Consider the following 14,285-nt stretch of genomic DNA (forward strand, 5'->3'; position numbering starts at 1 on the left):
GGCATTTAAACACAACTAGACACACAAGAGGCTCCACGCAGAACGGGCTAACAGTGGCCAGCCCGGTTAGCGTTACAGCCGTCTGAACGGCACACTTTTCCTCTTATAAACCCCCCCACTACCACCTCATCCCCGGTGTGCAACTGCAGGGCCCGGCGCCGCCATACACCACCACACAGGCGCATAAAACAACACGTACAGCATGCTCCGGAGCGGACGGAGACGGGGAGCGAACCGGTACCGTGAAACCGAAGAGCGAGTCACAGAGGACGGGGACACGTAGACCAGGGGGAGGGGGAGAAGTGGGCGAACTAACCTGTTTGAGAGCCGCACAGTCCGCTGGATGTTTGGGTTGAATCCGAGTTAAATCCACTATCAGTGTAACAAAGAGACGAAAATCACCGAGTGGTGGCGGAACAGGCCGAAACTCTGGGGAGAAAAGTTGAGCATGCGCACTGTGAGACGGGAGGGTGAGTGGGTTCAAGTGTTTTGGAATTTCTATTAATTGATCGGCTAAATGAACGATTAATTATTAAATTAGCATATTTTTCCAATATAAACAACTTAACCAGACTTTATATTTTCTGGTTAGTTAATTTTGAATTTTTTGACAAAATTTTTTCTGTGGATTTAAATTTTGTTTTGGACCCGCATACAAAAAACAATATACATTTTTGTTTGTTTGTTGTATTCATTTATTTATTTATTTTGAACAAAATATTTGTTTTGCATAATTTAATGGAGTCACCTTACTAACTAGAAATTAAATTGTGGGCTGATGGGGGAATATATACTGCTCATCTTCATTTGACCAGTTGATATTTTCATTAATTATTTAATACATTTTGTTAAATTTTATTTTGTGTTTTTTCCATTTACACAAATGCATTGCTGTAAAGATTTAATCAAAACTTTATATGTCTCTCAATTTCAAAGGCAACACGTTGTTGTACTAAACTTGATAATAACATCCTAACATATTTTATAAACAAGTTATGCTTTAAATACAGATTATTGTTAAACACACACGCACATATATTAACAAAGACTTTTCATTGACTTCCATCCATTTTTCATTAAGGCCACCATTACCACTTCGTACTTAACCCCAAACCTAATCTAAACTCAATTCACAACCCGAAATCTCAACCCGAAAAGAACACATCTTCTTCACCTTTGTTATGTGAACCAACTTCTATAAAGAATATGTAAAACTGTAAATTGATTTTGACTATCAAAGTTCAAACTATTTTATTAAAGAGTGCATTTGATAAAAAGAAAAAAAAACATTTATAAAATGTGTCGCGTGATGTTTCTCTTACTTCAATTGCATTTCTCAATCCTGAAGTGAATTAAATTGTGGGAAATTTCAGATCGTCTTTAAACTACATAGTGACTCTTCGTTCTTTTAGACGATCTTTGTACAGTACAATGACATTCTCTGATTGTTGGAGCGATGTGTTTTTTTCCGTCTTTTCCAGCTGTCAAACCGGCGTCCTCGTTGTGAGTTAAAATGACTTTAAAGTCTATCAGAAGACCGCAGTGCTGATTTTCCGTCTTTATTTTTTGGTTCTTCGAACATTTACGGACATGTTGACAAACATCAACAGGTTAAACTTTGGGATATGTCCCAAACATACGCGCTCGTAGCTAGCTAGCATAAATAACTTATCAATAATACGTTAATAACTGTGGAAGTTGTCATGGACGCCGGAGGAGAGACGACCAGCGACATTCGGACCGTTTACGGGGCTGTTTCTGGGAATCCGAACCTAAACCCGACGAGGCTGCTGTGTTTTAAAGTTTACAAGAGGAGGTGGTTTGTGCTGCTGGTGCTGTGTCTGTTGAACTGCTCCAACGCCACGGTGAGTCATTTTATCCACTGTTTTGAAAACTTTGACAAATACAGGGCTTGTATGGCAGCATAGTAGTGTCAATAATAGTTATTGTCGTAGTTGTGATAATGCTGAATATTACTGAGAATTACTTAAGGTTGAGGGGTTTATATCTTGGGAAAAAAAGTTATTGTGTAATAATATTTTTATAACACATTTTAAAGCCAGATTCCATCACAATGCTGCTTAATTGATTTAGACTTTGATCAAGTTTTACAGACATACGTTAAAATGGTCAAATTTTCTTTGTCATTGAATTTTACAATTATCCATCAAAGAGTGTAAGAGATTCAATAGTGCAGTCCATTTGTAGTCGTACTTGGAAATTACGAGTTCCAGTCAGGAAAATTAAATGCAACATTCTTCTTAACATCGTTTTAAGCTTTACTTTTCATAATGATACACTACTTTTAATTTGTTTAGTTTAGAGATACATGTAATATAAGCGTTAAGCGCACTTTTACAACAATGTCTTGTAAAGTACATGATTCCAACACAGCGTACTTTTGTTGAGGGGCAGCCATTTTGACAGGCAAAGTTGGTCTTATAAGTTGTAACTGGGGCTAGTCGTTTCTCCCGTTTTCTCAGTGGAAAATCTGACTTCTGGGGGCGTACTTGTTTATTTTTCTGACTGAGAAGTGGGAATTTCTCAGATCTGATTACAAATGGAAAACACAACATTTCAGCTTGTTAAAGTTCTTTAAACACTTTTTCACTACAATCTATCTTTTACAATTCAGTATTGCCTCTATGGACAGTGATTTAAAAAACCAAAGTGACCCTATAAAGCTGTGATGCTAAATACCATACAGTCAAAAATGTAGGTACAAAAAGGTAACCTAGCGCTACAGTGTGCATTGAAATAGTGTCTTCAATCAGAGGCTTCTTCAAATTCACTGTAATACAGACTGCTACAGGAGACCCTTCTTGCCCACAGCCATCTCCATCTAAAATGACTCTGGAAAATCTGAATTAATATGAGTTACAACTGCATGAACCCTTTGGGATCAGTAAAGGATTTTTTGATTTGAAAGACATCCTGTTAGTGGTTCATTTCTAGATCAAAAATGATGAGAATTGTTGGTTTGATTTCAATTTTAAAATCTGGCCAACTGATTGGTTCATCTCTCGTAAACTTCTGCTTTCTTGCTAGTTTTAATTTGTAGTTTCAGGGCTGGAATAAATATTTTTTTAAAAATTTATCTTTAATCTTTGCCATTATTTTCTACCCATATAGACATTGTAGAGGCAAATTCATTGACTTACTGTGACATGTGGTTCCTTCTAGTGTTTGCATAACTTGATATCACTCCCAGGGGACGTTGTCTTTGTGAAGCTGAGTGTGCCTGGAGGCAAGTGTGCCGCCCTCATTCACACAATCTGAGCCCCTCCCTCACATATCTGCAGCCCCGGCGGGATTCATGCTCGCATTGGGAGCTATTGTTTCCAGGGAGCTGGTGTTTTCGCTCACAAAAGAAGCTCAGCTGGAGGAGAGGCATTCATGATGTGGCAAATAACAGCTGAAGAGCCAGTTAGACATTAATCAGTGTGACATTAAGAGTCCCATAGGGGTCAGGATTTATAAGAACCTGCAGGCCCACAGGTAGGGTCACTCATAGGAAGTATATTATTGTTCATGATGAACGCCATTGAAAATAATTAGCTTGATTAAGGATCAATCTGGGTATTACTGTGTTTTATGGTTGTATTTGGAAGATTTCAATAGGATTGTAACAAAACATGTAAAATGAGCTGAAACATGATTCCTAAAACACTGAGGAAACAAAGCAAAGTGTCAAAAAGTAAAAACACCTCAGAAACCTTTCACCCTGCAGTGAACAGTGGTGACATTGTTCGTTGAAATCTGCTTACAAACTAGTTCATTGTACCCAGAATAGAGAAGTGCAGGTTCATCTCTTGTTGCCTCAGTGTTAAAAAGGTGAACCCCACAGTACCTTGCAAAAGCTTTCACATAATTATAAAGTTTTATGTATTTTATTGAGATTTTATGCAACAGACCAACACCAGTGGAAGAAAAACAATGGAAATGCTTCTCAAATAAAGCCCTGATAAAATGCATTTGGAGCTGAAACAATCAACTAATTTAGTAATCAATTAGTCATTAAGATTATATAGACTCAAAAAAAACACCATTTTCTGAAACAACAACATAAACAAAGGAGTTATTAAGCTGAAACTGTACAAAAAATATCTAAATTTTGCAGATGGCAAAAATCCCAATGTCTTTGTAAAAAGGTTTAAGCCAGAACTCCTGAAATTACATAGTTTTAGTTTCACCTGATTTCTTATGTAGAATACAAAAGTTCTAAAAACAACTCAGATCAGCCCCACACTGTACTGATGTCAGTTAAAGCAGAAAGGACTGACCTTTTCACATGTTGGTGTATTTTTTTTCTTTGCTACAAATGATCGAGTGTTCACTAAAGAAATGCTGTGTTATTACTAGTTAGGCAACAAAATATTTTTTTATTAAAAAAATGAATTGTTTATTTGCTCTTCTATATATTTTTAATATTTCATAAAATAACCCTAAGTGTTGAAGTATCCACCTAATCATAAGAATTGATAGAATAATTGATTACTAAAATAATAATTAAGTTGCACTCCTAAATGTATTTAAAATAATTCTGTCACATGTATTTTATCAGTCAAGTATTCTCATCAAAATATCTAAATAAAATGCTTTATTTCCTCTTAGATATGGCTTACCTTTGCACCAGTTGCAGACCAGTCAGGCCAGTACCTAAAGGTCAGTCTGGAGGATATTAACTGGTTGTCACTGGTTTTCATGGTGGTTGCCATACCGCTAAGCTTCGGGACCACCTGGATGTTGGACACCCTCAGTTTACGGATCACGGTATGAGAGCAGATAACATTTCTGAAAAATTAAGAAGAAGCTAAGATGAGCTTTTTAATCTGCTGTGGCCCTTTGACCTTTGACATCTCTACAGCTCATCCTGGGATCCTGGCTGAACATGCTTGGAGCTCTGCTGCGTTTCCTCGGCACGCTGCCGCCTGCTCAATTAAAGCTCCAGTTTCCAGCAGTGATGCTGGGTCAGACACTCGGCGCCCTCGCCCAGCCCCTCATCATCTTCACCCCCACCAAACTGGCCGCCCTCTGGTTCCCCGACAGCCAGCGAGCTACAGCCAACATGATCGCCTCCATGTGTAAGGGACTCCTATACGTAAAGCTTCTGCAGTTTATCATTTAGATTGGAATTTACTGTGTACGGCTCCAAGAGAGCAAAACAAACATCATAAGACATGGGCAGACGGTGCCTGAGGCTGCATCATAAAGTCCAAGGAACACACCAGACAGCTCAGGGATAAAGTTATGAAGAATTTTAAAGCAGGATTGGGCTTTGAACATCTCTGTTTAATACTTGAATAATTTTGCAAGCCATTGTAAAAAATAAATATTGAGCTTGTTGTTTTCTCTAGCTGAAAAATATTTCAGAATAATTGACAGACAAAGCTTGCTTAGTTGAGCAACTGTTGTCCTCAGCTGTGGATCCGACTCACTGAAAGTTAAAGAGCAGCGATCTGTCGGTACTGGAAACTGGACATTAGGTAAATTATGTAAATGTTGATGCTTTTATTAGATTTGGGTCCATTTATGCATCTATCAGTCTGTCCAATTAGCTTGGAAATGAGAGGATTACCATTTTAAAATACTGGAACCAGTAATAAAAACCAGCCCAAATTGAGGGTTAAAGACACAACAGGATTATAACAATACTTGATTTGGAGCAACAATGTTAAAACTTCAACATAATGAGAAATATAAAAAAATCAATTACAACAAAATACAGGTTATACCAAACTGTATCAGCTTTCACTGGGGTTTAATTTTCCCAGAAGGACTAAAATGAAAGTATTAGTTCAGGGGTTGACAATCTTTATAATCGAAAAAGCCATTTTGTCCTCAGTCCATTCCAGCTAAATAAATCTTGTTTAGAGCTGAAAATGTTACATAATCTTTTTAAACAAAGCTGCTTATAATTTTTGATAAATATCTTCAAAAGATCATTTTAATTCTGTTTAAAGAACCATCATTTTATTTCTGTTTTTCTATTTTTAAATAAAAAAAGACCTTTTTTTTCCAATAAAATGGACAGATAGATTTTCTTTGGCTCCTGTGAAAAATCTATGAAAGATTTTATTTTCTCTAAAGTTTGTTTAAAGGAAATAATGTCTGTACACTGTGAGCTCTTGAAATTGGAGTCACATTTTTTGTTTGCATGCACAGTTTTGTTCTATAAAGCTGATTACTCATTCTGAAAACATCCAAAGTTTCCAACTTAAAATAAAAAAATAAAAATAAAACAATATTCCTGGTTCTTTCAAAGTCCTTATTTGTGTAAATTTGCTACAATTACATCAGAAACCTAAAAAAATGCTCAAACCTTCATTTGCTATGATCAGTTTAAAGGTGTTTTAATAACCATCAGAGGAGTTTATTTTTGGAAAATAAGAAAATAGTTTAAAATCATGTGTCTCATTTCTCCTGGGTGAAAAGGGGAACTGGGTCAGTTTCAACATGTGATTAAAACTTAAAGGAAGTCACCCATGACCTTCATTTCTCACAGAAATGCAAACACAAAGAAAGATCCTTTAAAGTCTAAAAAAAAAAAAGCTAAAATCTGTTTGGTAAAATAATATGATATTAAGAGGATAATAGTGTAGTGAAAGATTTATTTCTCTGACATGCGATTGTTTTGATTCAGTCACTCAGACTTTGAAACTGGGAACAGAAACTGGTAAACTGGCTGCTAATTCTGCTCTCACTCCTCAGCGAATCCCCTGGGCATTCTGCTCGCCAACATTATTTCTCCTGTGATCGCCAAAACATCGGCTCAAATCCCAAAACTGGTGAGTTTAAGTAATCAAATAACCGAATTCCTCAATCCGTTGAGACAAACAGTTTTATTCTGGGAATCATGTTTAACAGTATTCTTCTCACGTTACTAGAAATATGATCGTCCCATCTGCTAATGATGATGAATTGTTTTTTATTTGCCGTATTTTGGCCCATTCATCACCACATTATGTATGATTATTGCCCTCCTCTAGCTTCTGGCCTATGCTGTCCCAGCATGCATCACCTGTCTCCTAGCAACAGTGGGGATATGGAGCGGCAAGCCCCCAGCGCCACCGTCAGCCAGCGCCGAGACCTCCGGATCAGAGCCATTCATTCAGGGCCTGAAACTGGTAAAAAAATGCAGAAAAATGAAGCACAGAGAGAAAAGGCAGGAATGTAAAGCAGCATCAGGGTGATTTTTAGATTAAACTTAGAAAAACAAGAAAATTGTCCAAATTCCCATTTAAAATCTGCTTCTTAAGTTTATTATTGGACAAAAATTGCATCTTAATTCACTTTGAATTTTAAAAGTAGATGTTTCAATAAACAGAAGTGTTACAAATGCTAGAAAGTCGAACAAGAAAACATCTACAGTTTCTACTGTATCACAGAGCTGGGTCACTTCTTATCTGGGTTCATTTCCATGGAAACCAATGCTAGAAATGTACTTAACCTGCTCTTTTCTTTTATCAAGAGTTGATCCAACATAATGTTGGCATGGAGAACAGGAATGCATGGCACCTAAAATATGTTTCACCAAATGTTATATCCATGCAATCGATGGAGGCTGTAATATTGCAACCACGGTTGTGACTCAAGATATTGAGCAGCTGGAGATCAAGACCTGCCTCTCCGACCTACCAACGTCCTGGAAAAACAAAAAACTGGAAGAGGACGGCTGAACATAAATACATCTCTCTTTTTTCTGCTCGTCAGCAAACTAAGCTGTTAAATCTTTCCCTCAGCAGAAATTTGATAAGAGATTTCTCAGCATAATCAAAGCTCTAATTTCAATAATTTCCATAAAACCAGGGTTTTCAAGCTGCAAATTTATAGATATCAATATGATTACTGAAGAAGTCAAAGAGCTCTCTAACACGCTCTCTTTTACCGGTTTGGTTGTCTTAAACAAAAAAAGGCATTTTATGTCTACAAATGTGTAATTTTGACCCGCTTTGATTTGAGATTAAAGTGTTATGACTGCACTAGTTTCATAAAAAAAAGATTTATAAATGAATAGTTTTTCATTCATCAGTACATAAAAGAATAAATAAACTGAATTTAAAGTTCAACAAGAAATTGACATCAGAACAAACGAGAGAAAACCAATAAATAAAACAGAGTAAGCTGCAGAGAACAAAGGTGTTCAGTGAGCTGCCTGATTGAAATTTAATTTTAACAAACAACCTTATAAACTGTGTAGTGTCTGAACATTTAAAACTTGTTTAAAAGTCCCAGCCTCACTGTTACATGTTTTAATGTAATTTTATGGTAGGAAATTATCTCTGACATTTAAAATATCTCCCTTTGCTGGACTAAAACATTTTATCTTTGTAGATCATAATGCAAGTGAATCTGAATAAAATAGGTTAATATTTAAATGTTCTTTTATTTCAGTAACTTACTGAGTGAAACAGATCATATAGATTAATCAAGACAGACATTTTCAAGAATTTATTTCTGTTAATTATTATTTTTTCCCTTTTTAAAACAGGACATTTAAGATTAAAATAAAAAAAAAACACAGAAATGTGGAGTTAATGGAAAGTATGTTTAATACCTATTTAAAGGTTGTTATTGTTGTTTTTTTAAAAAGGTACAAATTATATTTTCTAAAAAATGTTAATTATTAAAAATGATTAGTAACTGCTAAAGTCCTTCGCCGTTCTTCTTCTGCAGTTACTGAAGAACAAACCGTACCTCATCCTGCTGCTGTGCTTCGGCTCCGGCATCGCTGTCTTCACCTGCTTCTCCACGCTGCTGGAGCAGATCCTGTGTGTGAAGGGATACAGCAACGTAAGAACAGATTCATGCAGTGGAAAAGTAAAAAATAGCAAAACAGAGAGTTTTTTGGGGGGTTTAAGAGTCATTAATTAGAATTTCTTGTGAAACTGCAAATCTAAAATTTGTTTCTGGCTTAGAAATGTATCACAATAAATGATAATTATATAATGAATGCCCACCCATGATACCAAGCAGTGAACTATTGTGCAGCGGGAAAAAAAAGAATTAATATTTTTTGCTTCATTAAAACAAAAAATCTGAAAAGTGAGGCATGAAAAACCATTAAGCACCCATGTTGGCAATTATTCTTTGCCAAATCAACTCTGACCAGCTTCACTGGTCAGAGATGATCTGTTGACATTTTTTTTCCAGAATTTTAACTGAGTGAATTTTATACTATAACCACATTTTACAGATTTTTATTTATAGCCTTGAGTTAATTACTGCTCTGAGTTTGATGTTCCTTAAGCAATTCACCTTATTTTGCATCTATATACTCAAGTTAACGATTAATCAATTACTAAATTACTTGATAATTATTTTAAATAATTTAGTTAAACATTTCAGTACTAGTTTTCTGCATCCACTGTATGAATTGTAGCAAACCATAGAAGAGTGACTTTCTTACAGCAGTGACATTCTTCTTCCATCAAGGCCAAATTTTCCCAAAGGATTTTACACTTTCCTTCCTTTCACAGTTACACATTAATTTATGCATAAAGCAGACAAAATGTCAAAAGGTTAAACAGCTTCCAAACCTCTGCACCAAAGTGCAATCTGCAGTAATATTCAGGTTGTGAAATCTGACCTCTGCAGGACTTCGCTGGCCTTTGCGGCGCTCTCTTTATCATCTTCGGCATCGTTGGCGCCGGTGCCGTCGGCGTCTACGTGGACAAGACGAAGAAGTTCACCGAGGTCACAAAGATCGGCCTGAGCCTCTCCACTCTGTCGTGCATCGCCTTCTCAGTGGTGAGAAACTGAAAGAAGAAAACTTCTGTTAGAGTGAATTCAGCTGAGATGATATTTGTCTGCGTCTCAGGTGAGTCTGATGCCTCATCAGAAGGTCGTCGTCGCAGCCGTCAGCTCTCTCTTTGGCTTCTTCGGTTTCTCCATCTACCCAATTGCCATGGAGCTGTCTGTGGAGAGTTCGTACCCGGTTGGAGAGGCCACCTCGGCTGGACTCATCTTTGTTTCAGGGTATCAAACGCTTTGCATGATGGGACATGGCTGAAGCCTTTAAACATTGAAGGTTGTTGCTGATTGAAAAAAAAGAAATGTTTCTACAAACATCAAATCTTACCCAGTATTTTTGGTATTAGTTTTATTTTTAAGATAAAAGTTATTTACAAGTAACTTTTTAGCAAGATGTAGGACCTTGTTGTAAGTCAGTAATTCCACTGGCAGATTATTTCTTAAAGCATGACATTTTTCCCATGTTATAAATGAAATAATCTGTTTCTTTTTCATCAATGTTAAGTAATTATTAACTTAGAACAAGCTCCTATATCTTGTAAAAAAGTATGTTTATTTTATCTTATTTCCAGTGTAATAAGAAATAAGCAGAGATATTTACTCTAGAACCTAGAACAAAAATACTTTGATTTGGTGTTTTTGGAGTGAACAAAAAGTTCTGTAAAGACAATAGAATAGAATAGAATAGAAAATCATTGGATTTTCTCAAGGATAATCAATGTTTATGAAAAATTAAAAATAACAAGTAAGATAAAATGGACACACATAAAACAACATTCATTTAAAAAATACATTAGGCTTCCATGTATAAATAAGCAAATAGTCACTGATATTGCACATTAAAATTATTTAACTGTAGTTAAAATGCAGGACATTGATCACATTTTGTGCTCCTGCCATCTTTAATGTCCTGAGCCACTAACATAACTTCTACCAAGTTAGACATTATGTAGTTATAATCTGATTTATAACAGAAGAAAATATAGTTTTTTATGTATTTATTCAATTATTTACATTCAGATCAAATGTTTCTTTCTTGAAAAGCTGTCATCCTGCATAAACCTGAATTAACTTTAGCTTCTTATCCAGTTGGTTGAAACTATACAGCGTCAGGTGTTTTACGGCTGGTTTATCTGAATAGGATTTAAGAAACTAAATACAAAATGATAAATTATACATCTTTATTGTGTTTTATTTTGTTTTAATGAAATGAACGTTGATTAGCGTCTGTGAGTTTCGTATTGAGGTGAAAGTGATTTCTGTTTCCGTCTTGCAGGCAGGTGCAGTCGGTCATTTACATCCTCCTGCTGCAGGCTTTGACCAAACCGATCACTGAATCTCCATTCTCCACCTGCGGAGACACAGTTCTGAGCTGGAAAGGTTGGTCACATGATGCCACGCCTGTTTCACTTTGTTTTAGAATAATGTTTCACACAAAGTAGGATTCAAACAGAGGGACGTTTACAACTGCATTCTGAAATTTAAATGCATTTAAATGGTACATTCTGCTGGATAGTACATATAAATGCATAAAACTTCTCAAAAAGTATAGTAAAACAAACATATAAACAATAGTTATTAAAGATAAAATTATTAAATATTCATATGAGGTTACCAGAAAGTACAGATTTATTGGAAACTCTGGCAAAAATGTGTAAAAATCCTTAAAATATATAAGTCTTTCTTGCAGTAGCAACATAATGTTGCACTAAAAATTACAAAATAAAGTCTAATCTAGGGGTGGGCATTTTATCAAGGTATTTGGGTTACTATTGTGATAACGATAACATTAATGATTAAAAATCTATATGGTCGAGCTTTCATAGCACCTCAAACGCAATTGCTGTTCTTGACAAATATTCTCATTTGAAACAGGTTCATTCACAACGCTACTTATTTAAAAGAATAGTGGTTTATATAATTTAATCATATGTATAAATTTACTGATATTTATTGATGCTCTCATGCAACAAAACGTGAAGAAAATATCAAAAATAACTTTTAGACTTTTGATAATGCTTTCAATTTTGCTTTTTATTTGACATCATTAATTGAAATTTATTGACAACAATATATCAAAATTTTTATCATGATAAGATGTTTTTCACAATAACGATGAACCTCTGGTTGAATTAAGTGAATCTTTTCTTCTCAAAAAAAGGCTAATTGAAATCGATAATTTTAATTATGCAATTTGACAAATTGCAATGTTTATTGCTTGTTTCACAATTGGTGACTGTATGTTTTTGTGATGTAAAGCACTCCGAGGTGCATTGTTGCTAAAATTAAAATTAAAAATAGGAAGTAAGTATTTAAATAAGAATAACAATCTAAAGAATAAAAAGTAGCAGTAGGGAAGAGTTCAATATTTAACTACCTAATCCTTTTTTTTTGTTTTATTTTTTTCATGAGATGTTTGCTTCTTCTCTCCTCAGTGCCCATAATGGTGATGGCAGGACTGTCCAGTGTTTTCACCTGCTGCTTCCTCGTCTTCTTCCAGACCCGCTACAGACGGCTGGAGGCGGAAGAACAAGCTGCTTACGGGACCAGAGAGAATAATGACACGACCACTTCCTACCAAATAGTCGAGAACTGAAGGAAATGGAAACAAAAGACAGTTACGGGTTGGATCCAGCCTGTCGAATCCAGACATTCCTGTGCAATAAGATTCTCTGATAATGATTCATGATTCTTTAAACAGAACCAGGAACAATTTATTTATGCATTCTGTTGCTTCAAACGAGAAATGAAGTAATTTGCAATTTCCTGAGTTTCCACAAAAACCTAAAATCTTACCACTTGAAATAAGATCAAACTTAACTTAAAAGTAACTTTTTAGAAAATAATTCCTTAATATGGATGAAAAAGTACTGGCAGATTATTTCACTTATAACAAGACAATTTTCATAAGTTACCAATTAATTAATTAGCAAATAGAATTATTCATTTTTCATCAATATTAAGGATTTATTTGCTTAAAACAAGCTCCTATATCTTGATGATATATTTGCACTAGAAACTAGTCCGAAAATATTTGGTAATATTTTGTGTTTTTGCACCGCTGGGGCATTTTAGTTGTCTGTTACTCATTTTATAATGAATGTACATAATTTAAATACTTAAACTGTTAATTTTGTACAATAATTTAATCTCTACTGTCTCTGTTTTCATCCGGTTTGTTTTGGCTTCCCTCACACTGAACTAAGATCATCCAGGGTCTGGTGTGAAGGAAGCCTTTGGTAATAAATCTTCCAGGTATGTACAATATGTTTCATATTTTAAACATATTATGGAGAGAAAGTTCTCACCAGAGTTACTGACAGAAGAAATCAGGGTACTTTTTAACATAGATAAAATACCTCGTTGATTATGTGCTGAAGTAGAAAAACAAAAAAGGATTAGAAACACTTTCAGGGTGGTTGCACTAAACTAAACCTGCCCAGGAAAACAACCCTTAACAACTTTCTTAACCTCAACTGTTAGTAATATAATTTAAACATGTAAAAAATAGGCTTCCACCTCAGAGCTTAAAAAATATGAAAATACTTTTGACTAGCTTTGGTTAACTTAGCATCATGGTAAACAAATGAAACTTTATCCTGGTTGCCAATATTTGATGTTAAAATTCAACTGAGCATTGATGTATAAATACAAATGTAAAATTAATTTGTTTTACAATTGTACAATTTGTAACCACTTAATAAAAATGTTTCTTTTGGATTCCTGTCATAATTGAAAACTGTAATTTAAATGGCTACTTGTTTGTGCAGAGTTTTTAAAAAATTTTCCCAGCTTGAAACATGTTTTTATTGGATAAAGCAAGGGGAAAGTTTATGCAATTTAGTAATTTTTTTATGATTTTAAATCTGACAACTGTACATAAATATTTCTTTCACGTGAAGGTCATGTGAAAGAAATGAAGTAATTAGCAATTTCCTGAGTTTCCACAACTACTGGATCTGTTTAAAACATACCAGAGTATGAACACCCTCAGGTAAAAACAACGACATTTGAATCAGGTATTTTCAACGTCTTTACAATACCTGAAAACTGTTAAGTGGCTCATCGTTTTTATAGAAGATCTTTGTACGGTACAGCGACAGTTTGATTGTTCGCCAAGTTTTCCTTTCTCTATATTTGTAATAGGAGATGAGGTTTACTTACTGAAACTTAAATAAAGCCTTTCCGTGTCCTCGGCAGCAAGATTTCATCCACAACGGCTTAATCCCGACCTTTGTAATCAAAAAAGCGAATCAATTATTTCAACCTAATATTCGTTTTTGCTCATAACATTTGAGGAATTAACTTCTTTCTCGTGTTATTAGAAATCAGAGCTGAACTTTGATCGTCTTACGTACTAATGATGATAAATTGACTTTGATTAAAAACGTTTTGGCCCATTTATCACCACATTAGATGTGATTATTACCCTCTCCTAGCTTCTGGCCTGAGCTATCCCAGCATGCATCACCCGTTTCCTAGCAACAGCGGGGATACGAAGCATCGACGAACCCCCGAACCCGAGCCGTTTC

At 35.1% G+C, this 14,285-nt stretch overlaps 2 protein-coding genes and 1 long non-coding RNA gene across 4 annotated transcripts in view; 1 reads left to right on the top strand and 2 right to left on the bottom strand.

The window, feature by feature from the left end:
* Window positions 1-525, bottom strand: part of LOC122837051 (polycomb group RING finger protein 3) — a 48,241-nt gene extending 47,716 nt beyond the window's left edge. The window contains exon 1 of the mRNA XM_044127117.1: window positions 317-525. The gene's annotated coding sequence lies outside the window, so the exon portion shown is untranslated. The remainder of the gene's footprint in view (window positions 1-316) is intronic.
* A 411-nt stretch (window positions 526-936) lies between these two features.
* slc49a3 (solute carrier family 49 member 3) lies at window positions 937-13,471 on the top strand. Its single transcript, XM_044127119.1, has 10 exons — window positions 937-1,865; window positions 4,615-4,773; window positions 4,868-5,084; window positions 6,712-6,788; window positions 6,990-7,127; window positions 8,677-8,793; window positions 9,598-9,750; window positions 9,821-9,978; window positions 11,030-11,133; window positions 12,189-13,471. The coding sequence occupies exons 1-10, from the start codon at window positions 1,704-1,706 to the stop codon at window positions 12,347-12,349; spliced, it is 1,446 nt and encodes a 481-aa protein (XP_043983054.1). The 5' UTR covers window positions 937-1,703; the 3' UTR covers window positions 12,350-13,471.
* On the bottom strand, window positions 10,921-14,231 carry LOC122837055. 2 transcript variants are annotated; one of them, XR_006371682.1, is made up of 4 exons: window positions 14,112-14,231; window positions 13,918-13,985; window positions 12,131-12,345; window positions 10,921-11,104 (listed from the first exon to the last, which is right to left on the bottom strand). It is a non-coding gene; the product is annotated as an uncharacterized LOC122837055 (long non-coding RNA). The 2 variants fall into 2 exon arrangements; XR_006371683.1 differs by having other exon boundaries at window positions 10,921-11,120.
* Window positions 14,232-14,285: the final 54 nt, after the last annotated feature.

This window comes from Gambusia affinis, linkage group LG09 (assembly GCF_019740435.1).
Source record: "Gambusia affinis linkage group LG09, SWU_Gaff_1.0, whole genome shotgun sequence".
NCBI lineage: Eukaryota > Metazoa > Chordata > Actinopteri > Cyprinodontiformes > Poeciliidae > Gambusia > Gambusia affinis.